General features: G+C 55.9%; 2 protein-coding genes across 2 annotated transcripts in view; one reads left to right on the top strand and one right to left on the bottom strand.

Annotated features, from left to right (window-relative positions):
* Nucleotides 1-27055, top strand: part of PWP2 (PWP2 small subunit processome component) — a 613222-nt gene that overhangs the window by 330139 nt on the left and 256028 nt on the right. The window lies entirely within an intron of this gene.
* On the bottom strand, nucleotides 8244-15700 carry LOC116550574 (thrombospondin-type laminin G domain and EAR repeat-containing protein-like). The gene is made up of 3 exons (XM_032276592.1): nucleotides 15506-15700; nucleotides 11276-11377; nucleotides 8244-8752 (listed from the first exon to the last, which is right to left on the bottom strand). The coding sequence occupies exons 1-3, from the start codon at nucleotides 15604-15606 to the stop codon at nucleotides 8599-8601; spliced, it is 357 nt and encodes a 118-aa protein (XP_032132483.1). The 5' UTR covers nucleotides 15607-15700; the 3' UTR covers nucleotides 8244-8598.

Genomic DNA, 27055 nt, shown 5'->3' with positions numbered 1-27055 from the left:
CTCCCCAACAGCAGGTCCTGGCAGGGGGTCCATCCTTCTGGTCACTACAGCATGTTACAGATTTCTGCGTCAGTGCACTTCCTCTTAGGAAGAAACAGCTCTCGGCCGGGACACCTGGCTCCTCACTTTCAGCCATGTAGAATTTCTCTTGGCATTTTGGTCAGGAGTTGTGTCTAGATTTCTTACGTTGTCAGAGGCTGCCCTAGCCACAGGGATGAGTCAGGGAAGATGACACTTTCCTGGGCGCACATGTGTAGCCCTCATTGCTAACTGAAGTCAGCATGTGAAGCAGCGAACACGCCATCAGGAGGTGGCCAACACGGCTGTGTCCTTTCACACGTCCTCAGATCGTCCTTGAATCCACCCACGTTCTAAGTCCATCCTCAAAAATGAGATTCCAAATCTCAGAATCCGCTTACAGCCAGACAATGTTGGTGCCCCCTGCTCAAAAGCTTTCATGACCCCTGTGCCTTCAAAATGAAGTCACGAATCCCCGGCCCATCATCCAAGACGTGGTTGATGTGGTTAAATCTGCCTCTGCTAGAACTGCCCCTGAGTGTTTCCTCTTCAGGCACTCAGCCCAGTCTACTGCCAGCAGACGGGTTTCCTAGAAATAACTGCTCCTCCTTCTGAACACTTTACAAAAAGTTCTCTGAAAAGGAATTTGGAGGAAAGAGACAATTCCAGTGAACAGTGTGCAAACCTGGGTGGTGTAGGCTTTGGTGTAAAATGAAGCTGTATTCGGAGAGCGAAGAGGGAATTCAGGTTTTAGAGCAAAAAGCTCCTTCCCTGGGGTCCCCATCAGGTCCGTGTAAGCAAACAAAGTGTTGAAACGTGCTTCGTTCTGATTGGTTGGTACTGCGAGCCCTGATGGGTTGGTTTCCAAGCCGCAAAACAGAGTCCCTGTTAGATGCTTCTTGCAAACAGTGATATGGAGTGTGGGGGGCCTGAGAGGCGTGCAGGGTAGAGGGGGATGGGGGTGGATCTTGCTGCGGTTTATCTTGGCACGAACAGCGGGGACTGACTGGGCTTCATGGTGGAATGGGGGTCCTGTGGTGCATTTACAACGTCTTTCTGAGAATACAGAGTTCCCGGCCACTCCCTCACCCAGCCGAGGCCACCTGGTTATGTTTGAAATTTGAGAACCTCAGTTAGCCATTGGGAGCCCCTCTTGTTTGTCAGCTAGGGCACAGTTTACCAATCTCAAACCTGTAAACTCTCTCTTAACAAATCACTTTCTACCCAAATACAGATCCCGGGTGTGTGTGTCTACCTCCGTTAAGGGCGAAGCCACTTGGGTTCATTTTTGTCATCTCTACCTAGCGGAGAGCTCAGCACATGGCAGTGATACCAGAGTTCAGGGAAGGGAAGAGCATGGTCCCTTTAAATGATACAGAAGGGAGGTGCTGGGTAGAGGAGGGCACTGTCCCTGGCTAGGACTCCACCCCCACGAACCTAGGTGAGGACAGGCACTTCTGCCTTCACGCCCACATGTGGCATTTTCTAAGACCACCCTGGCCCGCCATGCTCCCATCCTGAGCCTATAGAAACCCAAGACCCCAGCAAGGCAGAGACTGAAGCCACTGAATACTGAGAGGAACAAGACAAGCAGCTGGACATGGAGAGGATGTGGAGGGAGCCTGTGGGCGGAAGGGCTCACCCACAGAAGGAGGCAGGCTGGCAGGCCCTAACCCATGGGACCAGGAAGGTTTGTCCGGAGCAGTCGGAGGAGAGCCGGGCCGCTGAATGGCCCAACTCCAGGGGAAAGAAAACCATCTCCCTCCCAGCTCCCCCATCGGCTGAGAGCTTCTTCCACTCAATAACAGTTTGCACTCATTCTCCAAGCCCAGGTGTGATCCGATTCCTCTGGTCCACTAAGGCAAGAACCTGGGCTACAGAAAGCCCTCTGTCCGTGAGACAAGTAGAGGGTCTCACTGAGCTGGTTAGAGCAAGGTGCCTATAGACACACAGCAAACTAACAGAACACCTTGGAACACACGCCCACTGTGGCTTCAGCTGAACATCACCCCTAACCCTGAAACACACGCCCACTGCGGCTTCAGCTGAACATCACCCCTAACCCTGAAACACACACCCACTGCGGCTTCAATTGTTAACATCACCCCTAACCCTGAAACACACGCCCATTGCGGCTTCAGCTGTAAACATCACCCCTAGCCCTGAAACACATGCCCACTGCGGCTTCAGCTGAACATCACCCCTAGCCCTGAAACACACGCCCACTGCAGCTTCAACTGTAAACATCACCCCTAGCCCTGCTGTGGGGTCAGAGCCCCTCAGCCTGCCCATGTTGGTGCTCCCCTAGAGGTGTGAGAGGGGGTACTGAAGAAGCGAGCCACATCCCTACTGCACACCTGCGAAGGGGAAAAGGGAATCTTTCTCGTTTCAGTAGGTCTTAATAAACGCTGAGTGAATGAATAATTGCACAGTCGTAAAAAGTACAGTTGCCCTCTCCCACTCCGTGCCTGGGAAGGATCACCTGGTACAAAAGGTAATAGATAATGTCTAAAGATTTTCTCAACGGGACAGAAACAGAACACTCAAATGAGACAGCAAGTTGAAGAAAGTGTGACACTGCTGTATTTTAGGATTTGTTTTCTTTTTTTAAAAAAATATATCAGAGAAACAGTCTCACTTTTTTTCCCAGGCTGATCTCGAACTCCTGAGCTTAAGGCATCCTCCCACCTCAGCCTCCCAAGTGCTGGGATTACTCCCATGAGCCACTGCGCCTGGCCCTTAGGATTTTTTTTTCTTGTTTCTTTTAAAAATTTTAATATTGTTTTAAGTTCCAGGGTACACATGCAGGATGTGCAGGTTTGTTACGTAGGTGAACATGTGCCATGGTGGTTTGCTGCACCCACCAGCACATCACCTGGGTATGAAGCCCAGCACGCATCAGCTCTTTCCCTTCATGCTGTCTGGCCCCCTGGCCCAGCCTCCCCCTGCAGGACCCAGTGAGTGTGGTTCCCCTTCCAGGATTGCTTTTCTTACGGAAACACATCACATTAGGTGCTGAAGTGAGGGTGCTGACTGACTGTCTTTGAGTTTGTGAGCACTTTTTAACTAGAGGTCATGCTGGGGACACAGAAGCACCTCACTGCCTATGTCTCTTTGTTCCCTTGCTGCTTTAAACAAGCAAGATGTAGTCTGCATTCCTTCCGCTGCTGGTGGTGGCGGCTTTGTGTTCCTGAACATAAATGACTTGCTTTACTTTTGCTTTCAGGTTGTGAAAGGCCCCCACCCCCACACGTTCCACTCCTTTGTAACCGAGACCCTCAGTGTTGCTATCTGTGCGTAATGTGGTCGGGAGTGGGTCTGGTTGTGTCCCCTCCTCACTGTGGAGGACAACCCTGTGCATGCCACTGCTCTAGGCGAGGGTGCGCACCCGCCGTCCTGGGATTTAACCACATCAGTCACTGTTGCAAGGTGGGGTACAGATCACACTTCCTTTCCCGGTGATTCTACGTCTTAGTCCCCCACGGAGTCCTGCAAGACGGGCGTGATTCTTCCCATAGCACAGCTGGAAGTTCAATTGGCTTGTCTCAGAGCACACAGCTTGGCAGGGCTGAGTCAAGTGCACCCAGCACCAGTCCCTCCAGGCGGTGCACCTGCACCCGAGTCTGAAAATCCAGCCTCTCGAACCAAACACAAAAAGAATGATGATCACCTTCCCTGATATTTTCACCTAGCGGACATTCTTCAGCCCAGAGAACATCTGCCCAAAGTCCCAGACAGAAGGTGCACACGCCTGCCTGCATGTGTGTACCTCCACCCATCAATCATAACCCTACCCTCAAGCCAGGAGCCAGAAACAAATTCTCAGGGTCACGTCATTGTTCTAGTCTTGAGGTCTCACTTCCCGAACCCGCTGCGATTTGGATCTACATCTCCATCCTCCCAGACCATCCTCTGATTCTACCAGGGCCACACCTGGAATCCTCTGCTCATTTCATTCTTTCCACACCCATTTTCCAGGCACCTCACCACTCCCCACCTCCCAGGGGTGAGCCCCAAGCTCGTGCAGGGATCATGTTTTCCATGGCTTTTCTGTCTGCCTGCAGTTATGCCCCCCAGTCTCTGGGCACAGGAACCCCCAGGTCTGTCTGGGGAATACATGCGCGGGACTGCACCCGGCTCCTCCCAGTTCTCAGCCACAGTGACCTGCTCCGTGAAGCTGGTTGTAGGTGGGGGCTGCTGCCCCTGTCCAAGCCCTTCAGTTTTCCCTCCTTTGATTCTCCTGCCCCCCCCAAGCAGCTCCAGCTCTCCAGGGGACCCCATTCTGACACTCAGAGAAAGCAGAAAATGGGGATCCTGATGAGAAAAGAACTCTTCTGTGAGGAATGCAAGTCCTTTCATTATATGATCAGGTCCAGAGAGACGTGGAGAGGGGCCAGCGTCCCATCCTACCCCCTGAGGTATGTGCTCATCTTCAGGAGCTGTGTGTGATGGCCACGAGGAGCCCTAACCAACAAATCTCACCCATCGGGTTCTGTGACCCACACCACAGTCAGCAGTGTTATTCTGTGAGCCAGGGAGGATTCCTGACAAGAGCTTTGCATCAGGCCTGCTCCATGTCCCCTTTTTGCCTTTGAAAACCTGCCTGTAATGACGGCCAAAGAAGGCCAAAGCAAGCTCGCGGCCAGGAAGCTCGTGGACGAAGCAAGCTCGCGGCCAGGCGCACTTGGGTGTGGGTCTTCCAGGCCGCTGTCTTCACCCTGGCTCGAGTTGGCTCTCTAGGTTAGACTTGGCACCTCAGCCTCTTCCTTTTAGGGCGACACCAATGGGAATACAGAAGGGTCCCCGCCCCTCCCTGTCTGAAGCTCAGACTCTGCAGGAGAGGACTTCCCACTCTAAGACAGGAGCGGGGCCAGCTCAGAGGATGGAGGAGCTCGTGTCTGCTGGGGACGCGGTTCTGTCCAATGAGGTCAGGAGGGCTGTGGCAGCTTCCGTTAATTCTGTTGGGGCAGCCAGTGGCATCTGACAGTTATTCCAGCTGAGGATGCTGGGATGGATTTTTTTTTTTTTTGAGACAGGGTCTCACTCTGTCGCCCAGGCTGGAGTGCAATGGTGTGATCTCGACTCACTGCAGCCTCCACCTCCCAGGTTCAAGCAACTCTCCTGCCTCAGCCTCCCAAGTAGCTGGGATTACAAGCATGTGCCTGGCTAATTTTTGTATTTTTAGTAGAGATGGGGTTTCATCATGTTGGCCAGGCTGGTCTTGAACTCCTGATCTCAGGTGATCCTGTGCTTCAGCCTCCCAAAGTGCTGGGATTACAGGTGTGAGCCACGGCACCCGGCCCAGGATGGAATTTTAGGTGAACCGTGGCCCTTAGATCAGGACCCTGGCTTCAGTGTCCAATGAAGTGCACCACAGGGATGGGGAGAGAGGGGAGATTGGCAGAGGACGCGGAAACCTCTGGTTAGCCCCCGGCTTCCACATCCTTCCCAAAATCTTCAGCCCAAGCGCTGTGCGTCCCCTTTTCCGGGTCTCCCTTGGTCCTTGGTGGCAGACGCCCGCATCGGCAAAGCAACAATGGAGAAGCGGGGAAGATAAAGGGCGATGAAAACTGCCGCAGAGAAGCTCCAAGAGGCTTGGCTGGAGCCAGGTTTTGTGTCTCGGAATTGGAGCTGCCAAGCTTACTGGTTCAAGCCCTGACAGACAGGAGAAGGGCTCACAAAATGCTGTTGGGAGGGTAAATACACAGCTAAAGGGACTTTAATCTGAGCCTGAAAACTGCCTACACCAGCACAAAAATAAAGCTCCAGCACCCTCAGGCCAGCCCTGCTGGAAAAGTCCCCGTGCGCCAGCCCCAGGAAGATGCGGTCCAGAGGAGGCACATCCTGACCAGCGCAGGAAATGGCCCTGCTCTTCCGCTGGCCCCTCTTCCACTGTGATGCTGAAAGTCCCATCGGGGCCGGTCACCCAAGCGGCGGGAAGGAAGAGGGTCAACTTTTGCGTGGCCATTTAGATGCTTCCTGGGAACCCCCACCATTGCCCTCTTGCACACTCAGCGAGAGCTCATCAAAGCCTCGCAGGAACCTGAACACTCACCTCACTGCCTACCCACCCTTTTTCTCTTTTCCCCTCCCCCTCCTGCCCTCCCCTCTCTTCCTTTTGTAAATACCCAGCACCCCAAAATGCTCTCTGGAAAAGGCCGGGCCACAGGTCCTGCCGTGACTGGCGCTGCTTCTACCCAGGCAGAGGCTCAGCCTTGGCATCATAACCCTGTAAGTCGACTGAGACTGGTTGGACACTTTCAGTTTGTGACCCGCATACTGAGTGTTTGGTAACTTTACTTCAAAGGTCTTAGATTTTTCAGCTACTCAAGCCAGGCTCTGATTTCCAAAAGAAGGCCAAATCTAGAACAGTTTGGGGAATGAAGGGGTCTGGCTGAAATGGAAGTTGGAACGCTTGTGCCACTGTCAGCCTCATGTGAACTGAAGCAAATCACTCTGCCGGTGCAGAGAAATGAGAGAACAAGGCCCAGCTGGAAAAGCCCGTGGCGGAGTCTGCAAACCAGGAAAGTACCCGAGACAGGCCTCAGTCGGTGGAGAAGTTTATTTTGCCACAGCTAAGGACACACTCAGTGGACAGGTCTGTGCCTTTCTCTAAGATGAGGTTGAGGGCTTCAGTGAGGGGGAAAGGCCAGCTGGAGGGGTGGAGGGAGGGTGTGGTCACATGACTGACTCCCCAGATGCAGGGGAAAAGGAGCCGGTGGGGGCAGTCAGTGAAGTGTTCACCTCATGCTCAGTAAACCAGCGCTTTCCATGAGGCAAGGTGCACACGGCGCAGCCGCTGGTGGAGATGCCGTGGCCGCTGGTGGAGATGCCGTGGCCGTCTGCTTCGGGGCAAAGGGAAAGGCAGCTTCTTGCATGACTCAGCTTGCAGCTTAACTTTTTCTTCCTGGTAGAGTGAACTGGGTCTGGAGTTTTTATCTTCCTTTCACAAGTGCTGACCCAATGAGGCCAATTATGTGCAAGTGGGACCCTCGGAGTGACGGGTAAGGAAAGCAGGGCCTGCCCCACCATGCCCAGGAGGCTTGGGAAAGCCTCGGCGACGGACAGAGGGGAAGGAGGCGCTCAGCGACTACCCTCGGAGGGGACTGGCTCTCCCGTGGCCACAGGGCTGGAGTAAGACCTGAGCCCGGAAAAACACGAAGGCTCCAAATCTGGCTGAAGCGGACACAGCACATTATTTGCCAGACGAGGGGAGGCTCCCATTTCATCATGAACTGAAGGCGAATGGATGGCTGCCGTGCGGAAAGCAGGAAGTTTTGTCCGCAGTTCCAATTGGCGGAAAAAGCGAACTGTAAACTCTCTCGGGATCGTTGCTGTTCCGATTTGTGTCGCAGAAGCAGGAGCACGGTTCCGGGAAGACCCCGGCGGGCCTGTCTGCACTGCGTGGCCCCGGAGCCTGGTGTCTGAGCCTCCTCTCGTCTAGGGGAAGGCTTTCTCTGGCACCCACCAGAGAGGAGGGGCCCCTGGTCCTCGCGCCCCTTACCACCTCCTGTCCCTGCTGCCTGTGACGGGTGGACATGCAGCTCTCCCGGCTGCAAAGACAAGATGACCACAGAAGAGCCGGTGGAGAACGCTGCCATCAGGGGGCTAGGACAGCCTGAACACAGGCAGACGGAGGCACGCAGTCCACGTCCCGTCAGCTGGAGGGCACATCATTAAAATGCTGCTGAAGAGGAAAAGAAATCCTGGGCGTTAGGGCCGGGCATGGTGGCTCACGCCTGTAATCCAAGCACTTAGGAGGCCAAGGCGGCTAGATCACCTGAGGTCATCCCTGAGGTCGGGAGTTCAAGACCAGCCTGACCAACATGGTGAAACCCTGTCTTTAAAAAAAAAAAAAAAATCCTGGGCCCAGAAGCAATTCCACAGGGAACTCAGGTCCCTGTGGGTGGGACCTTGGGGAGGGGGTGCCACCCAGGCCACACCCAGGCTTGTTATTTCTGACCTGGCCCCAGTGCATTTATGGGTAAACTGAGGCTGGGTGGAGGCTGCTCCCTGTACAGGGGAGGTGGCCCTCTGTCTGTGTCCGTGGCAAAGGGCTGTACCCCCCCGCTGCTGAGAGTGGTTTGTAAAGAGCAATATAAATACAGTTCTGTTCAGATAAAACACAATAAATAGGTGGAGGCATCGCGGGCAGCGTCGCGGGCTGCCCACGTCTGCTCGGGCGGCTGGGTGCACACAGCGGGAGGGGCCGGTGCGAGGCCAGCTCGGGGTCACAAGCCTGAGGGCCTGTTGTTTGAGGTAAATCTTTATAGAACGTTTCATTGGTGGCGAAATCCCTGCCTGACACTCAGATGGGCAAGAGCTGGTGGGGACTCTGGACCTCCGCCTGCAGGACCCAGAGCTGTGGGCTGTGGCCAGGCTGTCCCTGGGGCTGTGGCTCAGAAGTGGATACATGTTCCTGCCCGAACCAAGGCTGCAGATGGCCCCACCTGCACCCTGCCCACAGCCCAGGCCCCGGCTACCCGAGGTTCTGCCCACCAGATGTCCAGGGCCATTTAGCGGGAGGTCCTGGGGTCTCGCCCCATCCGGCCACTCCAGCTGCTCCCGATGGCAGCGGCCTCAGCGTGTCCTCAGCCGCAGGACCCTGGAGAGGGGCTCCTTGGCGCTGGAGTAGATGAGGTAGGTGCCGGCCGTGGTACTGAAGGCCTCCCAGTCCCTGCAGCCCACGGTGGGGAGGCTGTGCACCGCCACGAAGCCCTCGTAGCCCTGCCACCTGCGGGACAGACAGCAGCTGGGTCAGCCTGCGCTCTGCGGGGCGGCTCCTCTCCCCCGCTCCCACCTGCGCCGCCAGGGACCCAGCAGCTCCGGGTCCCATCCAGACCTCTCCTGTTCCCCACAACTGGCACGGCATGGAGACAGCAGTTGTGGGCTGCAAGGGCCTTCTCATCCTGCAAAGCAGGAGGCTGAGGCCCAGAAGAGGAAAGATCCCAGATCTCACAGGTCCCAGCGCTAGCTCCCCTCCACCCAAGGTCCTACCCCAGGGGCTCCCAAACCTGGAGTTGCCAGGGCCGGCCTTGACCATGAGGTGCAAGGTGACCTCCCTCGGGGCCCCTCTAACACACACAGGCCACCACGCAGGCAGGAGACCCTCTGTCCTCAGACACAGGAGCCCCGCTCTGCCTGCTGCTCTGCGGCCCCACTCAGGGGCTGCCCGGCCCTCATTCTCTCTCCAGGCAGCTGCTGGCCACTGAGGTTTGCCTTCAAAGGGACTCACTTATCCCAGTGGCTTCCATTTCCGAGGCGTGGAGTCCCTGAGGCAGGGCGCCAACATCAAAGGGCACCAGTTGTTTAAATTGAATTAAAGTATTAAATTCTTCCAGATTGCTTTCTGGAGAAGCCATGGTGATTCCTGTTCTCATGGAAAAGGGCAGGCTAGGATCCCCCCCACCCTCTCCACTGTCCATCTTTAAAATGCTTCCAAATAAATTCGGGGAAACCTGTCAGGGTTTTGCTCTGAGAACAAATCGCTTATAATGTTTATTCATACTTTTCTTCTAAAAATTCCTATTCATATCTTTTGCCTGTTTTTCTCATCTTTTACTAGTTTGTAAGGGTTCCTTTTCAGTCACGCGTGTGGGGAAGTTTCTCTTTTGATTCTGAATGGGACGTCTGTCTCCATGTAAAGCTGTTTACAGGCAGCCAGAGCCGAGGCCTTTCCTTCCTGGCTTGGCTTCTTCATGGAACCCTGAGGTTATACAGCCGCACTTGGCTTCTCTTCTTTCACATTTGAACTTCTAATCCATATGAAATGCATTTTTGTGTACAACGTGAAGTAGGGGAACAGCTTTGTTTTCCTCTACAGCTAATCTCCTGAATCAGATGGGATTATCAAGTAACGCATCCTTTTCTCCTTGCCTTCAAATACGGCATTTGTGGCTGGGTATGATGGCTCGTGCCTGTAATCCCAGCACTTTGGGAGGCCAAAGCGGGCAGATCACTTGAGGTCAGGAGTTGAGACCAGCCTGGCCAACGTGGAGAAACCCAATCTCTACTAAAAACACAAAAATTAGCCAGGTGTGGTGGCGCATGCTTGCGGTCCCAGCTACTCGGGAGGCTGAGGTGGGGGGATTGCTTGTGCCCGGGCATTTCAGACTGTGGTGAGCTGAGAGCACCCACTGCCCTCCAGCCTGGGCTACAGGGCAAGACCCTGTCAAAGAAAAAAAAAAAGAGGTACTATTAAAAAGGTACCAGGCCCAGATGGCTTTATAACTGAGTTGAACCGAGCTGTCAGAAATGAGAGAAAAATCCTACTATTCATACTATCCCAGCCCACGGTGTGGTTAGAAAGGCCTGCAGTATGTATTTATCGTAAGGCTTCGTCTTAAACGGGATGAAGTTAAGTCCCCAAAAGAAAACCACTGCTACAGACACCAAAAGCTTAGAGATAAGCAATTGGAAGTCAGCGGCTTATTAAATAATTGTGCATCATCACCAAGCGGCCTCAGGTCCGAGAACCGGAGGAAATGTCTCACTCTGAATCGTGACGTGGGCAGGAGCGTAGTGGAACGGCACCACACCCTCGCAGATGCCGGAGGAGACCCCAGCCCAGGCCGGGACGGCCTGCAGCCCATCGAGCGGCCATGCTCAGGTGCGCTCGTTAAACCAGCGCAGGGTGTGACGGCTGCCACTTCTGCCACCAGCCAAGATTGTTCTGGAATCTTTAGCTAGGGAAGCAAACTAAATACTCAGTCAGAACCCTAGACATCAAGGGGAAATGTTCTTTATTCTCAGATGTAATTGTATTTCTAACTCTCCGGAGAATCTTTTTAAGAAAAAGAGATTAGAACTCATAGTTTGGTGAGATGGCTAGATGCAAAAAATGATTGTCATGCTGAGCAACTGCAAATGAAAATTAAAAAAAAAAAAAAGCCAACCCTATTCGTTAAACTTAGAATACTTGGAAAACTCCTAGAAATAAATGTGGTGAGAACACCACAGCGTCCATGAGAGAAAAGTTAAATATCCACAACTCCGAGGCTAGGATGTCCACACTACATACCTGCCAGGCTCCAGAGGCAGAAGTGCCGTCACGCATGGGTCATGGCTACACCCGGCGCAGGGGCCGGCTCAGCCCCGACACCCGTGCAGCCAGCCCTGGGCCGTCCACCAGGCCCAGCCAGTTTCGGGAAACAGCAGCTGACTTGGGACTTGCTGTGAGCTGCGGGGCCCCTGTGAGAGGAGGCGAGCCCCCAGGGGAAGCCAGGTGCTGGGAGGAGGCCGGCTTGCAGCTCATTACCTGTAAATAATACTGTTCACCGAGAAGGTGCGCCCATCAAAGGAGTTAGCGACCACCAGGAAGGAATCTTCTCCCACCGAGAAAAACTCCCAGTCCAGAGCACTGCGGAACAAGCGGGCGGGCATCAGCACACAACGGACATCGCTGGAGAACCGGAGGCTTGGCCTGAAGCCACCCCCACAATTCACAGAGGAGGAGCCAGGGCCCGAAGTCGGGAGTGGTTTTCTCAAAGTCACAGAGGAGTTGGTCTATTCCAGGAAAATGTAAATTAGTTGTTTATCTAAAAATATTTCAAAATTTATTTTATTTATTTTATTTTTGAGATGGAGTCTCCCTCTGTTGCCCAGGCTGGAGTGCAGTGGCATGATCTCAGCTCACTGCAACCTCCACCTCCGAGGTTCAAGCGATTCTCCTGGCTTAGCCTCCTGAGTAGCTGGGATTACAAGCATGCACCACCACACCTGGCTAATTTTTATATATTTAGTAGAGATGGGGTTTCAGCATGTTGGCCAGGCTGGTCTGAAACTCCTGGCCTCAAGTGATCTGCCCGCCTTGGCCTCCCAAAGTGCTGGGATTACAGGCACGAGCCACTGTGACCGGCCCCAAATTTTAAATTGTAGTCAAATATATGTAACATAAAATGTACCACCTCAGCCATCTTTAGGTGCACGGATCGGGGCTTGAGGCACATTAATACTGCTGTGCGGCCGTCACCATTGTCCCCCTGCAGAACTCTTCATCCTGCAGAGCTGAAGCTCTCCCTCCAGTCGCCATCACCCCGTCCCTCCCCAGCCCAGCACCCACCACTGCACTTTCTGTCTCTATGAATCTGACTACTCTAGGGACTGCATAGAAATAGAATCACACGGTATTTGTCCTTTTGTGTCTGACGTAGCTCAGACACCAGTGACCTCAAGGCTCAACTGTATTGTCGCGTGTGTCCGAGTTTCCTTCCTTTTTGAGGCTGAGTAAGTTTCCGCTGTGTGAATGGATGCATTGTGTTCGTCCACCCATCCTCAGAGGGACACTTGGGTAATTTCCTCCATGTGGCTACTGTGAATGACACTGCTGTGAACACCGGGGTAGAAAAGTCCACTTTTAAGAGCTTGAAACAATGAGAGAAAAAGTCCCAGGCTTCCGGCGCCTGCTGCAGGTAGGGGCTTGATTTCCCGTTCTGGACACTGCGCAGAGATGGAGTCGCAGCGCCATGGCCACTGCGCCTGGCTTCTTCTCTCAGCATCATGTCCTCAGCTGTGAGGTCAGCAGCGTGAGGTCACTCCAGCAGGGGCCTGCAGGACCTGCGGGGTCACAGATGCTGACCTGCAGGTGGATGCTGTTTCTTGTTGCAGACAACTTTGCTGAGTTCTGTCTTAGGCGTAAGCCTCGCCTGCATTTGCCAAGCGTGAATCTGTGCTTGGAGTCAGCTCGGTTTGAGGGGTCTGGCTTTCCGGGAGCCCTTCCCCCCAGGAGCCCACCTGCTGAGCTGTCAGCATCAGCCCCTCATCTTGAGATGAGGAAATGGAGGTGGAAGGCTTGCACAGGTTGGCGTCTTGCTGACATGCAGGCCAGGCCGGCCCTCTGCTTCAGCGGCCTCAGGGCTGTGGCCACTTGAGGCAGCAGGAGGAGCCCCTCCCTTGCTGGGCCTCATCTCAGAGCGTCCCTGGAGGCAGTTGAGGGGCCACCTGCAAGAGTGGCTTGGAAAGGTCCCTAGGAGAGGCAGGGAGCCTCGAGGTGTCCAGAGACCGGCAGAGCCCATGGGCCCTGGGCTCCTCACTCCTTCAGTCAGTCAGGGTGACATCTGGAGCCACCTCTATTGCTGGTGGGTTATAATTTGGTCCCCATGGAGCCTGTGCCAGCTCGCCGGGAGGAGGAGGATGCCCGCAATCACGTGCCCTGGTCTGGAGGCACAGCCACGGGCCCCGGGTCGGTGTGACTCCTCAATTGGACCTGAGCCCTAAAACCCAGGACCGAGGAAGACTGGCGGCCCCATGGGAGGTAGCAGTGGCAGGAGGTCCTGTATGGCTGCACTGAGGCTCATGTCAGAAGCCAGCTTCGCTTTAACCGCAAAATAAGGCATCTAGAGCGAGTCCCCGATTCTGCCTCCAAAGCAGCCCTGGCCACACCTGCCAGGGACAGTGTTATTCCTCAGAATCTCGCCCTCTGGCCAAAAGGCAGAAACGCACACACCCATCTGCGGCAAATGGATGGATGGAGCGTGACTCAGCCACAAGAAGGGGGACACTCTGAGCTGTGCAGCCACGCCATGAACCTGGAGGACGCAGTGCTGTGAGAAAAAGCCAGGCACAGAGGCCACAGCTCTGCGAGTCCATTTCCGTGCAGTGTCCAGAACAGGGAATCACAGACACAGGAAGTGGACTGGGACTGCCCAGGGGGAGGGAAGGGGCTGGCAAAGAGTGAGGGGGCTCCTTCTGTGGGGATGAGAATATTCCAGAATTGACTGCAGCAATGGCTGCATATATCTGTGGATTTAACAAAACCATTGAATTGTAAAAAGCAAACACAGCAGGCCGTTTGAAGGCAGTGAGAGCTGAGGTCACACAGCTCTGAGGAACCCCTCAGCTGCCCTGGAGAGGGTTTTGGACTTGGTGAGGCCACATGGAGCCTTCCAGAAGTGTAGGGACCCCCCCATACTGGGGAGAAGGGCCAGGAGTTTGGCTTTCGTGTGCTGTTTTGACAGTAATTATTAAACATGGCCTTAATTAATTAGTAAGTACTTTCTGTGTTTCATGATTTAGTTCATGAACTGTCCACACCACCGCCCAGGGGTGACACAGCCGTAAGTTGTGGTGTAGCTGGGTTCTGTTGGCTCCACAGCTTCAAACACCGAGGCGTCTGCCTCATCCATTTCCAGACTGGCTCCGTCTCCATGAGGCACATTTCATCCCACGACTAATTTAGAATCACAGTTCATTCTCCAGCTTGTCTTATTCTAAACGTTGTTCTAAAATGCCTCGTCTACGGTTGCTCTTGGTGTGGACGTTGGAGGGCGTGGGTTCGTGCTGTGGACACGCAGCTGCCGCTGCCGCCCAGTGCCCGTTCCTCCTGCCACGGCTGCCAGGCCACGCAGGGGCCACCCTGGAATCCCCAGTGCCCACAGCAGGCACCGCTACTGGCTCTTTTTCTTTATTCTGAGGCTTTTTTAAAAAAAAGTTTAAAAATCATCTAAGTAAGATATTAGTAAGCTAACATTGTAGACCTTTGCAAAACCAGCAGTTCAGAAGTAATGGGGCAAGTAGGGAAAGTCCTTCCTGGCCTGCCTGCACGTCCTGCAGCCCGCCCGGTCCTGGGGTGATGGTTGCTGGGGGGGCGCTCCCTTCCAGAGCCTTCTCCGTGCCTCCGAGGGCGCGCACAGCTAGGTGGCACACACGCCAGCCGGCTCCTCGGTGCCTGGGTCACGAGATTTCGCTGCACCGCAGCCCGCCTTTCCGCAGAGCAGCTTGTCCTGGAGACTTTTCTCCTCCAAGTGTCGTTGTGACTCTCAGGCTGGGACTAGAGCCCAGTGCCCAGGAGGGGCTGGTGAGTCGTTAAGTGAAACAGGAGTGAATGAAACCCAAGGGAACCTGAAAAGCTGCCTGCTCCATCCCAGGGTGGGCATGGGCCGGATTCCAGCTCTGGGGTCTGAGTCATATGGATTCAACTGCAGTTTTAGTCACAGACTTGTGAATTCCACCCCAGAGAAGGCCCCATGCTGGTCAAGACAGTTATGGATTCTCAGTGTCCACACAACCTCCTGTGGCCCCTGCAGAGCGTGTCATCTGGAGCCCGACCCTGTCCTACATATGGACCCCCTCCAGCTTCCCTGGGTCTCACGTCTGTCTCAACATGCCTGTCTTGGTGTCTTGGTGTTGCTGAGGAGGAGGATGCAGCCTCTGGGGAAGGGGGTAACCCTGCCATGGCAGCAGGCACCAGCGGGCAATGGGCGATGGTCAGAAGAGCTGCTGGACACCTGCACCTCGAACCTGCCCCTGTGGGGCCTCAGCTGCCCCTCTGCATGACAGGCATGAAGCCCCCTCCCCCTCCACTGCCTGGATGAAAGGAGGCGACGGGTATGAGCCTGCAGAGCTCTGGGAACCAAGAGCTCAGGGGGGCACTGACTTTCCCAGGCCAGTCCTTGCATGGGAAGGATGGTGAGGAAGAACTAACGGGGATTCCGACACGATGAGCATCCCAGAGATCAGCCCACCCTCCCCAGTCCGCCGCGGCACGCACCTGCAGGTGAGAATGTCCTGGAACTTGACAAAGGCCTGCGCGGTCACATTCAGCTCGTAGATGACAGAGTTGATGACGTAGGACTCATTCTGGACTTGCATCTCCACATCGTAGCTGTGACTGTTGGCCACGGCGAGGAAGATCCTCTCCCCGATGTGGAAGACCTCCCAGTCTGCAGCACCTAATGTCTAGGACCAAAGGAGAGTGGGTGCAGGGGTGTGGGTGAGGGGATGCAGGGGTGTGGGTGAATGGGTGCAGGGGTGTGGGTGAGAGGTGGAGGGGTGTGGGTGAGGGGGTACAGGGGTGTGGGTGAACGGGTGCAGGGGTGTGGGTGATCAGCACTCTCCCTGGCTGTCCCAGGTCTGCCAAGTGTGCCCACTGCACTCCAGATGCCAGACACGGCACTGCCGCCAGCAGCCTCCTTGGCCTCTGCTCCCTTCCTGAAAGTTAGTGCCAGCTGCACCCACCGCCCCCCACAGCCACCATCTGTGTGACTCGCTTCTCAGCCATTCATGCCTTCCCTACTCCAGGCCCCAGTGCTGTGCATCCTACGAGCACCACCTGCTATCCCACCTCTTCCAGGAAGCCCACCGTGATCCCTCTAGTCCCAGCCCCAGTCTCTGAAGCGACATCAGGTCACAAAACCCCTCGAGTTTTCTTTTCCACGCCTTCCCTGGCCTTACAGTGTGGCTGAGGCTTTCCCCTGACTGTGTAGACAGAAGCCGTCTCTGGGTTCCTGTGCTTGCTGTCCCTCCACAAACCACTTACCACCCTCAAGAGGCAGCAGGTCTGGGGCTGCACACGGAGGCGCACTGCAGCACCTCTGCCATCAGCCTCGAGCTGCGGAGCCTGTGTGCACGGCGGCCGAGGGGAGGGAGCTTACGGCTGCACCCCTGGGATAAGGGTGGTGGACAGTTCTCCTTCCTCAGTGCCCATGGGGGGGTGTTACCCACACCTGGGGACAGTGTGGAACATGAGGCTGCTGGGGCTGCACGGGGAGGGGACAGGTTCCCTCCCTGAGAACAGTGTGGACCATGAGGCTGCTGGGGCTGCATGGGGAGGGGACAGGCAGCCTCCTTGAGTGCAGGGCTGTGAAGGCCCCACAGGGTCGTGGGGTGTCCCTTATGCCATGTTGAGGTGCAGGATCCGAGAGGTAAAGAGACAGGACACTGAAGAACTGGTGAAGAGCATCTGGACTCGGGGGCTCGCCACCTGTGAGCGGAGATCAGCGGCGGCCCCAAATTCGCAGAAGCATCTGTATTTATTAGGTACAAGTAGGGGGCAGGGTCATGAGTGAGGCCATCATCTATAGGCTTAGTAATAGGGCATACATAATCACGTGAGTCACAAATGAGGGAACCACCCCATATGTCACCTGGGCCGAGAGGTGGGCCGTGTGCAGTAGGTGTCCGTGCCATGCACAGTAGTAGAGGGTCGTGTACAGAAAAGGGGTCCACCCCCCATTAGGTCACTGAGGCAAGGAGGTGGGCTGTGTGCAACAGGTGTCGTGTGCAATACTTCTTATCTGGGGCTGGAGATTTCAAAGCGTTTCTAATAGAAGGATATTATAAGCCAATGCAGTGGGAGCTGACAGACTTGTGCTCTTCTCTTAAGATATTTATGGGAGGATGATTTGAGATAGCACAGAAGTGAGAAAAGACTGACAGGGTGTACAGCCACTGTGACTGGTCACACCAGAGGGGTTCTTCTCCCTCGGTTACTTCCAGGATCTAAGGCCTGAGGCCTACTTTCCACAGGAACTGGATGCAAGGTGCTACAATTCCTTTATCAGGAGGAGAGGCTCTTGCTCCAAGCCTGCCATACAGCGTATGCCCTTTCAGGCAGGGACGCCACCGCCTGGGTCTCTGCTTCTCGTCCTGGTCTGGCTGTTTTCCCATGTACTGCTTCTGTTCTGTGACTGCTCTAGGCATTTCTCCTACTACAAACTACTATACGGTTACATGGAAGGATTCTATAAATCAGCACTAAATGTGTCAGTGCAGCTCCGACTACAATACCTATATGGTCATGTAGAAAGATTATATGGAACTAAGTATGCTAGATATAAGTATTAAGTATGATTATATAAACTAGACATATGTAAGCAGTAAGTTATACTTCAAGCACTAATTCTATAAACTAATATATGATTATATATGCAGGATTATATAAAGGAAACAGCTGAGCAACACCACTATATTTTTCAGGCAGTAGTTGTGCCTGGGGTCTGGACAGTTCTCCTTTCTCGGTGCCCATGGGGGGTGTCACCCACACCTGGGGACAGTGTGGGACATGAGGGTGCTGGGGCCACACGGGGAGGGGCAGGCTACCTCCCTGGGGACAGTGTGCAACCCCAGCGTCCCCACAGGGAGGCTGTCCCTGTGCGCCGTCCCAGGCTGTCCTGGCTGAGGACAGAGCCGGTCAAGCTTGGGGCTGTGTCCTCCTGTCTCGCCCTGTCCAGAGCGCCTCCTGCCTGGAACACGTGCTCCACTGGCCTGGGGGAGGCAGCTCGGAGCGCCTCCTGTGACAGCGACCTCAGGACATTTTCTATTTGCCCAAATCCACCGGCCAGGCCCGGCTCAGACGCCCCAGGGTCTGATGCGACCTGCCCTCCGCGGTAGGTCAGGCCCCCTCCCTTGCTTGTCTGTTCAGGAGGGGCTGCCCAGGTGTCCTCTGGCCCCCCTGACTGTCCCGGACCTGCCTGGAGGCTCAGATCTCGCAGGAAAGAGAAAGCTCTCGGCCCAGCATCAGCCCCTATTCTCCACACCCAGTAGGGGGCGCCATTGCCCTTCCGAGCCCAGAGCGCGACGCAGGGAAGCTGCGGGGGGGCGGGACCACGGGGGACGGCGCCACAGATGAGGACACAGCTCCGTGGGCGCCAGGCAAGGTCCCAGAGCAGATCTGCAGCTGGCCAGAGGAGCGTATATGGTGAGCTGAAGCTAGAGACCAAGACTTGCCCGGCAGGGGCAGGGCACCGGGACACTGGGCAGCTCTGAACCCTCCTGGGGCCAGGGGCGGGCTGAGGCTTTCCTGGGTCCGCGCACCCTCCCTTCCTATGGCTCCATGAGATGTGACTATTCCTATTTGCAGGAAAACAGCTGCCCAGGCCACCAAGGGGACTCTGGGACCTTCAGCATCATCTGCCCCGTGGCCGCTTCACAGCGGGGCAGGTGCTGCTAGTGTTACACACAGGCCGCTTCAACGACTCAGCAGAAAAGAAACAGGAACCTGCAGAATGTTAAACCGTGGGCTCCTCCCAGGCCTGTGCTGAGGAAACCAATGGAGTGGGCAGCCCTCGTGTGTGTACACATCTGCACACATACCAGCACACACCCGCACACACACCTGCATGCACACACACACGTGCACACACACATGCATGCACACACCTGCACCCACCCACATGCACGCACACACGCACATACCCAAGTGCACACATACCTGCACACACACACCTGCATGCACAGGCCCACACCTGCACACCTCCATGCATGCACACACACAGGTGCATTGTGTATGCACACACACACCCACATGCACACACGCACATCCCCGCATACACACATTTGCATGCACACACATGCACACACCCACATGCACACACACACACCTGCACACAACCACAGGCACACACCCACATGTGCACGCACGCACTCGCACACACCCACTTGCATACACACATGCACATACCCATACGCATAGGTCCATACCTGCACACCTGGGTGCATACACACACACACATGGAGGTGCACTGTGTTTGCACACACACATGCAGACATATGTGCCTACAGTTTTACATGCACAGATGCACATGCACAGGCCTGCTCATGTATTAATACATGTACATCCACACATGCACACCCACACACATGTACACCCCACACATGTAAACCCGCACACGTACACCTCCATACATGTACACATACATGCACACCACACATGTACACCTACACATACACACATGTACACCCCCACACATACAACTACACAGTGCACACCTGCACACATGTACACCCGCACACATGTACACCTACACCCTCACAGACACCTGCACACATGTACAGCCACACATGCACACCTACACACGTATGTACACATGCAGCCATGCACGTGTGTGTACATGTGTATGGGCATGTGTGTACATGTGCATATACATATACACACATGCCTGTACACAGCACAGCCCTGCAGGCACACACACATGCCTACCTGCACGACCACATCGACACACATGTGCACATGCATGGTGCGGCTCTCCCCACATTGCTGGGGAGGACCCAGGAGACATGCCTGCAGCCCTGGGTGTTCTTCTCGTGGAGCCCCCGCTTCTCAACTACTTGCTGACACTCACTTGTGTTGAAGCAGGTCCCGATGGACTCTGGGGCCAGAAGAGCCTGAAACTCCCTCTCAGGGAAGGCCCCGGAGTGCCTGCCCTGTAGCAGCCCAGGGAGCTGGGAGACCCCAAACTGGCCCTCTGAGCACTGTGTAGAGAGTGCTCACTGCATGCAGGGGCTGAGCCGGGCATCACATCTCAGTGACGGGCAAGGTGCCGTCCCAGCCCCAAGGAACCCTGAAGCAGGGGCTGCTGCAGATGAGGGACCATGGAGGGGCTGTCCAGGGCCTTGGGAACACAGACAAAGAGGGCCCAAGGCAGGGAGGAAGGACAGGGGAGCTGGTGGCAGGAAGGCAGAGAAGGGTATCCAGGCAGAAGGAACTGCAGGACAGACAGAGAGGACCCAGGGAGCCAGGAGGGCTGGGCGCATACAGAGTGGGGAGCAGGGGCTGGTGCAGGTCTAGAGGGCCTGGGTGTGGTGGAAGCAGCTGAGTTTCCAGCCAAAGGTCACTGGGGAGCCAGAGGAGGCTCTTGAGCAGAGCGAGGAGGTCAGATGTATGTCGATGGCTCTGAAACCCACAGGAGCTAGGAGGGTGTCAGGGGAGGTGAGCAAAGTGCCGTGGGGATGGGGGTTCCCACTCCCAAGGCAGGAAAGAAGTGTGGGGTGTTTGGAGACAGGGGCTGGGGAGGCCCCTCAGAGAACTGGGTACCTCCATAGGCATGGGTGGCACAGGGACTGCTGTGTGCGCCCTGGGGAGGGGCAGGCAGCAGGAGCGTGAGGTGGAGGTGGTGGAGCTCTGGCCACAGCCCTGAGGCTGGTGGAGACCCTAGGTCGGGAAAGCCAGAGACGGGCTGTCTGGCCTGGTGGGACCTGCCGCACTGGAGCCTGCCTCCAGGGCAGGGGCTGCTCCGTGTTTCCTGGGGTGGCAGGGAGCAAGCCTTGAGTTGCATCTTGGTTGGAGCCCAAGGTGGGACGCGCATTTGTTCCAGGAAGAGCACATGTCTGCTGTGGGGGTTGGGCGTGGAGGCCTGTCCAGGACATGGCAGTGGCGGGAGTTGGTGCTGCGTGGTCCCTGCCTGGCTGCCACTGCAAAGCAGAGCCCCGGCTGGAGTGCAGGGCCGGACAGGCCTCGGGGGCTGGGGGCAGCTCGGAGGCTGCTCAAGTCACCCTTCTGCTCCCTGAACCCAGCCAGGGTCTGCGCACCCGATTTAGCAAATCCAGGGTCCCTGTTCAATCTGAATTGCAGGCAAACAATGAAGGATGCTTTAGTCTGTGTGTATCCCATGCAATACTTAAGACATACTTTGGCCAAAGAAAAATTAGTTTATCTGAAACTGGCTGGAGGCTGGCAGAGACTCCCAGGGGTTTCACTAGCTCCTGGTCCCGGCACTCAGCTGTCTGAGTCCACAGCAAGGCAGTTCCTCCTCCCTACTCCAGCTGTCAGAAGCCCCTTGCAGGTTGGAGGGAACCTGTCCCTCTGCTGAAGCTGGGGTCTTTTCCCACTCGGAAGTGAGGAGGTGCCCCCTAAAGGCTGTGCCAATGCAGGCAGAGGGTGTGCAGCGGGGCTCGCAGTCAGGCCACTCCTAGATTCTAAGCACATTAAAAGAATCTGCACATCAAAGGCCCTGCCAAACCCTGGCTGGCATGGGAGCCAAGTGGCCAGGCACCTGCTGGGCTGGGCAGGCTCTTCCCGCCTTCCCTCCAACGGAATTCCCCAGAGCCTGGCCCTGCTGCCCTGGCACGGAGCCTAGCAGCTCAGGAGCATCTTGCTGAGACGATGGTGCCTCCGGGACTTGGCAGTCAGGAGCACCTGGAGCCCCCGACAGCTCCCTCGAGGGCGGGTAGGCACCCGGTAATCAGTGGATTAGTTGCTGGGCAAAGAGGCCCTTGGGTTCTGGCTTTGATGGGGCAAAGAAAGAGGATGTCTCTGTGGTCTGGGAGTGCCAGGGGAGGGGAGGGAGGCAGGGTGCACCCCTGGGACTCCCTCCCCAGCTGCCAGGAGAAGGCAGTCCCCTAATAGGCCCTGGTGGGGGGGCACTGGCATCTTCTCAAGGGTAGCCGGCTAAGGCTGGACAAGCGTCCCAGGCGGCCGTGGGTGGCAGCGCTACCAGACGGGTCACTCCTGAGGGGACTGGGCTCAGCACACCCCCAGCTAAATCCTGGGTGCCCCTCTGTACTCTCCCCACCCTGCAGACCCTGCAAGCCTGGTGCCTTCCCCAAGCTGCCTATGCGGCTGCCAGCTCCTGCATCACTGAGAAGTCATGTACCACAGCTGCCGCCCGCCTGGAGCCCTCCTGCCCAGGCTCTGTCCTGCCCCTCCAGGCTGTCCTGGGAAGTGCTGACCGCTGAGAAGCGGCCTCTCATGCCACCCCCTGGACAGATGTGCAGACTGAGACTCAGAGAGAAGCAGCCAGGCCTCATGGGGGTGCTTGGAGGCTCCTGACTGTTTGTGTAACCACCACACAGCTGCCTGCCGGGTGCCTGTCCCCAGAGTGGCCCCCACTGCAGCCTCGCCCACAGCACCCCTTGCCCCTCCATCACCAAGGAAGCAGGTATGCACACATGTGCACATATGAGTGTGGAGAAGCCAGGGGCGGGACCCTCGGGACTCTCGGTCTGTGGCACCGAGTCGGGGGCCTGGCTGTGATGAGGGTTCCCTGCTGACATGGTGGCTGCTGCTGTCCTTGTGAGGACCCCAGAAGCTGACAGCCACAATAGCAGAACCAGCAAGCTTTGGAAGCTGTGACACCTACTGAGGTCTGCAGCAAACTCATTTAGAATCCAAACCTATTATGGAGTCCACACTTGGTGACTGTGACTGCAGGCCTCACTCCATCAGCTCAAGGAGCAGGATCCTGTGCCCGGACTTCCAGGGACAGAGCTCACTCCTCCTTTGGTCCAAGCTGGGGAGGCCCAGTCACTGTAGGCTTGGTCTCTACCACCTGGAAGAAAGTTCTAGAATTCCTGGTGGGATGGGCAGAAAGACTTTGAGGGCAGGCAGAGGAAGGGGACATCAAACTCTGCCTCCTGCAGGGTGGGCAGCCAGCTCCTCACTCATCCCTGCCCTGGGGCTGCAAAACACTGCCATGTCCACTGACCATGTGTCTGAAGCTCTGCACTTAACCTGCGGGCCCAGAAATGCCTGCCCTGTGCTCCTGGGAGAAAGCCAGGTCTGTGCTTACAGCTCCTCAAACCCCACCTGCACCCACACCCCCACAGACCCCTCCAGAGAGGCGCCTTGCTACAGCACACACACATATTCAAAGCATCTCAGCTTTACCTGCTTCAAAGCTTACGTTCATGAAAGACATTGCAAAACTCAAACCAAACAGTAAACAAATTAAGACATCTCTAGGACCTAAAAGGATTTCAACACAATGTGAAAAATGTTGGCAAAACATGAAAGTGGGCTTTTGTGAGTTTTGAGGAATTACTAAGTTGTGAAAAATGAGGCTCAGGCCGGGTGGAGGGGAAGCCCGTCCACGTGTGTGTGGCCCCCACGCCTGCCCAGGGCCCTCCTGCCATGCTTGCAGGGCCTGGGCCATGGCGGTGCCCCCAGCAGCCAGGTCCCAGGTCCCAGGTCCCAGGTCCCAGAGTTCTGGTTCTGCCGGGGGAGCTGCAGCTGCACCTCCTTCTGTGTGCTGCGGTCCTGCGCCAGCCCCTGCTCTTCTTCAACACCTCTTTCAGGCAGATGTCACCCACCCCTTGGGACTCCTCCTCCGTGGTCACTAGCCCAGACCCTCTCTTTGGGCAGGTGGTTCCATTTCTGCCCCTTTGCCGCTGGCCTCCTTCTGAGGATGCCCATGTGTCTCCAGGACCAGTGCCCCAGTCCTCAGTGCACATGGAAGCCGCCCTTCACGTGTGTCCTGAAAATGCAGAGTGGCCGCCTTCCACCACATCACCTGCCACAGAAGCCCTGTGTTTTCAGCAAGCACATTCCACAAATGCCTCCTGACTGCCTTCCAGAACACACAAAGATCAACCAAGCTCAGAATACAGTCCCAATGTCATTTCATGAAGAGCACGTGGTTTGTCAAACGGATGCGCCCCATGAGTGAAGGGCTGAGACCCACCTTGGGTGTGAGGCATCCCAGGTACTCCCCAGGTGCTCCCATCACGGCCCAAACCAGGCTGCAGGCTCCACCCCCAGGGAGCAGGCATAGAGGAGGGACCGCGTGTGGATGCAGAGACACTTGCGGAGAGGTGTGGACAGGGACACCTGGCTCGGCCACTTATTGCCATGTGTTTGTGGCCAGGTCCCCCACTCCTGAGCCTCAGTTTCCACATCTGTGAGATGGGCCTGAGGTGGAATCGCCAACCAGCTGAGGATGTGCAGTTACAGGCCACCTCCCAGGAATCTCCAAAAGGCTTTCCAACATAGGAGGGCAAGGAAGGTTGCCATCAGCAGAATCCCAGGGCTTCCAGAAAGAGGCTGCAGGGGTGAAGGGAGCCCTGCTCCATACGCAGGGCAGGGGGCCAGCGCTGCCGGGTCTTGCTTACCTGGGAGCACCAGGCTGCCTGCCTGCATCTGGTCTGCGCACCCAAAAGCAGAGCTGCTCCTGCTTAGGGTCTGTGGGAGACTGTCCCCCTCAAGGGGTGCTGCTGGGAGCTCCTCTGATTCTTGCTGGGTGGCTTTTGGCCTCGCCTCTTCACCCACGGTGAAGGGTGTGGGATGGACACGTAGGGCCTCTGCCCTCCTTCCCCTCTCCCCGCTCCCTCACATGGCCCGGGTTGTACCTCCACTAATAAACACCAGCATACGTGCCTACCATTGGACCCAGACAGATTTCCCTGGGCTCAGCCACAGGGCAATTCTCCAAGTGACACATCACGAGTAGCTTGTGGTCCTGACCTTATGGTAATGTCGGTCCCCAGAGCCAGGGGCCAGGCTATGGCACCACCCTTCTGGGTGATTTCCACGTCGGGACAAGAAGACCGACTGCCACGTCATCCCTGGGACAGTCCCCCATGCCAGTCAAGCCTTCTCCTTTCATGCTTAAAATTGCAGCATGGTTCACCTACTTCGTACTTGGACCTGTGATCTGCGTACAGCTGCTTTTCAACATGTTTCTCATTGTCCCCTCCTGGGTCTGGTCCTCCCCTCCTTCCCTCCTTCCCAGAGGAAGAAAACACATCAGCTCTGCACGCAAGAACGCTCCCAGCTCTCCCATCATCCCATCCCAGGAGCCCCTTGCTCCTGCTCGCTAGGGCTCTCAGTCTCGTCCGCCTTGGTTGCTGCCACGCAGGAAGGCCGTCCTGGGCTGGCTGCGGAGTCTCTGCCTTCCTCGTCTCCTGCAGTCTGTGCTTCCGTACTCGTTCAGCGCGTCCCTGGACACACTCTGTGCTCCGTGGGCTCCTCGGCCCCGAATCCCCCTTCCATGCGCTCCCTGACCCCAGACCATCTGGGCTGGATTCTCTCTAGGAACGACACCTACGGTCATCTTTGGGTGGAGCCACCACTTCCAGTTCTGATCTCCTGCATCTGGTTGAGTCCTGGCTTTCCAGTGCACCCCAGGGACACCCCCTCGTCCAGGGCTCCCACGTGTCCCACACTGACAGCCAGACTGGGTCATGTGACCAGCACTAGGCAGTGAGCTGTGAGTACACGTGAGCACAGGTCCAGCTAGGCTGGGTCATGTGACTGGCACTGGCCAATGAGCTGTGAGGACACGTGAGCATGTGTCCAGCGAGGCTGGGTCATGTGACCAGCACTGGCCAATGAGCTGTGAGGACACGTGCACACGGGCTCCAGCGAGGCTGAGTCAGGTAACTGGCACTGGCCAATGAGCTGTGAGCACATGTGAGCACAGGCTCAGTGAGGCTGGGTCAGGTTACTGGCACTGGCCAATGGGCTGTGAGTACAGGTCAGGGCAGCCCCTCCCTGTCGCTTCCCCCTGTGTGTGCTGCAAGGGGTACCTGCCAGACAGGAGCGTTCAACCTCGTGGTCTCCACTTAATATGGGAACTAGCTCAACATGGCGGGAAGCCACTGACACGTGGGAGCTGTGCACGGCAGTGGCCGGCAGCCTTGTCCTGCAGGCAGACTGCCTTCAACTCGCCCTCAGAACTGAACCCTCCTACCTCCCAATATCCAGGGCTGCCGATGGGAAATCCGAGCCTGCCGCAGCTCCTGCGCACTTTGAAGGTAACTTTCCTTTGCTCTCACCCTCCTTGGTCTCAGCGTCCTTTCAGTCTGATGAGATCTGGGAGGTTTTCCTAAAGGCTGTCTCTGACAACTCCATCACTTTCTTCACCCTCTTCTTTTTTTCTAGAACTTTAGTTAGCCAGATATAGAATCTCCTGGGTTGATTCTGTTTCTTCATTCTACATTCTAGAAGATATTCTTAACTTTATATTTCAATCATGTTAATGAATGTCTTCTTTTAATGCCAGCAATTGCATTTTTAATGTCCGGGTTGTCTTCATTAGTAGCATTCTTTATTTCATAAGTGCAATATCTTCTTGAATACTTCTGAAGATAGTTATAACTTTAAAAATTCTTTTCTGGGCCAGGTGCAGTGGCTCACGCCTATAATCCCAGCACTTTGGGAGGCCGAGGCAGGCGGATCACAAGGTTAGGAGATGGAGACAATCCTAGCTAACATGGTGAAATCCCATCTCTACTAAAAATACAAAAAATTAGCCAGGCATGGTGGCACGTGCCTGTAGTCCCAGCTACTCGGGAGGCCAAGGCAGGATAATGGTTTGAATGAGAGGCGGAAGTTGCAGTGAGCTGAGATTGCGCCGCTGCACTCCAGCCTGGGCAACAGAGCAAGACTCAGTCTAAAAAAAAAATATCCTTTCTGTTTCTAGCGCTAGCTCAGTTTCTTTCAGCACTTTATTTTCTTTAGCCTGACTCCTGCAGTTTTTAGGATTTTTGGCAAACATCAGGGCCCCTTAGCTGGAAAGGATGGCTGTGAGTGACATGTGCAGCTGGCCGGGTGCCCTCTGGGGAGGATGGCATGGGTGACATGTGTAGCTGGCCAGGTGCACTCTGGGGAGGATGGCATGGGTGATGTGTGCAGCTGGCTGGGTGCACTCTGGGGAGGATGGCATGGGTGACGTGTGCAGCTGGCTGGGTGTGCTCTGGGGAGGATGGCAGTGGGTGACATGTAGCTGGCCAGGTGTGCTCTGGGGAGGATGGCATGGGTGACGTGTAGCTGGCCGGGTGCACTCTGGGGAGGATGGCATGGGTGACATGTGTAGCTGGCCGGGTG

The sequence above is a fragment of the Sapajus apella genome, unplaced genomic scaffold, assembly GCF_009761245.1.
Source record: "Sapajus apella isolate SASKATOON/1434 unplaced genomic scaffold, GSC_monkey_1.0 scaffold8, whole genome shotgun sequence".
Taxonomy (NCBI): domain Eukaryota; kingdom Metazoa; phylum Chordata; class Mammalia; order Primates; family Cebidae; genus Sapajus; species Sapajus apella.
The sequence above is the reverse complement of the archived record's forward strand: the minus strand, read 5'-3'. Positions and strand labels throughout refer to the sequence as shown.